General features: G+C 65.9%; 1 protein-coding gene across 1 annotated transcript in view; it reads right to left on the reverse strand.

The window, feature by feature from the left end:
- Positions 1-223, reverse strand: part of SLC26A11 (solute carrier family 26 (anion exchanger), member 11) — a gene marked incomplete at both ends in the record, with an annotated part of 4,694 nt that overhangs the window by 744 nt on the left and 3,727 nt on the right. Inside the window, one exon of the mRNA XM_010160817.1 lies at positions 7-92. Within this exon, the coding sequence (XP_010159119.1) occupies positions 7-92 (86 nt within the window). The remainder of the gene's footprint in view (positions 1-6; positions 93-223) is intronic.

Here is a 223-nt window from a genome sequence, read left to right on the forward strand (position 1 = left end):
CCCCGCCAGCGGCTCTCCCAGCCCCCCCCCCGCCGTGTAATCAATGCTGCTGATGTGACGACAGTCCAGGATCACGGAGCGTGGTGGAGATGCTGCTGGAAGAGCAGTCGGTCACGTCCCCAGTGAGTACAGAAATGACCAGCCCAGAGGACACAGCCCTTGGAGCCAGAGCCATGGCTGGAAGGGCTCAGCCAGCCTCGGGAGAGCGGCAGCGGCCAGGGGC

This window comes from Eurypyga helias, unplaced genomic scaffold (assembly GCF_000690775.1).
Source record: "Eurypyga helias isolate BGI_N326 unplaced genomic scaffold, ASM69077v1 scaffold29331, whole genome shotgun sequence".
NCBI classification, from domain to species: Eukaryota; Metazoa; Chordata; class Aves; order Eurypygiformes; family Eurypygidae; genus Eurypyga; species Eurypyga helias.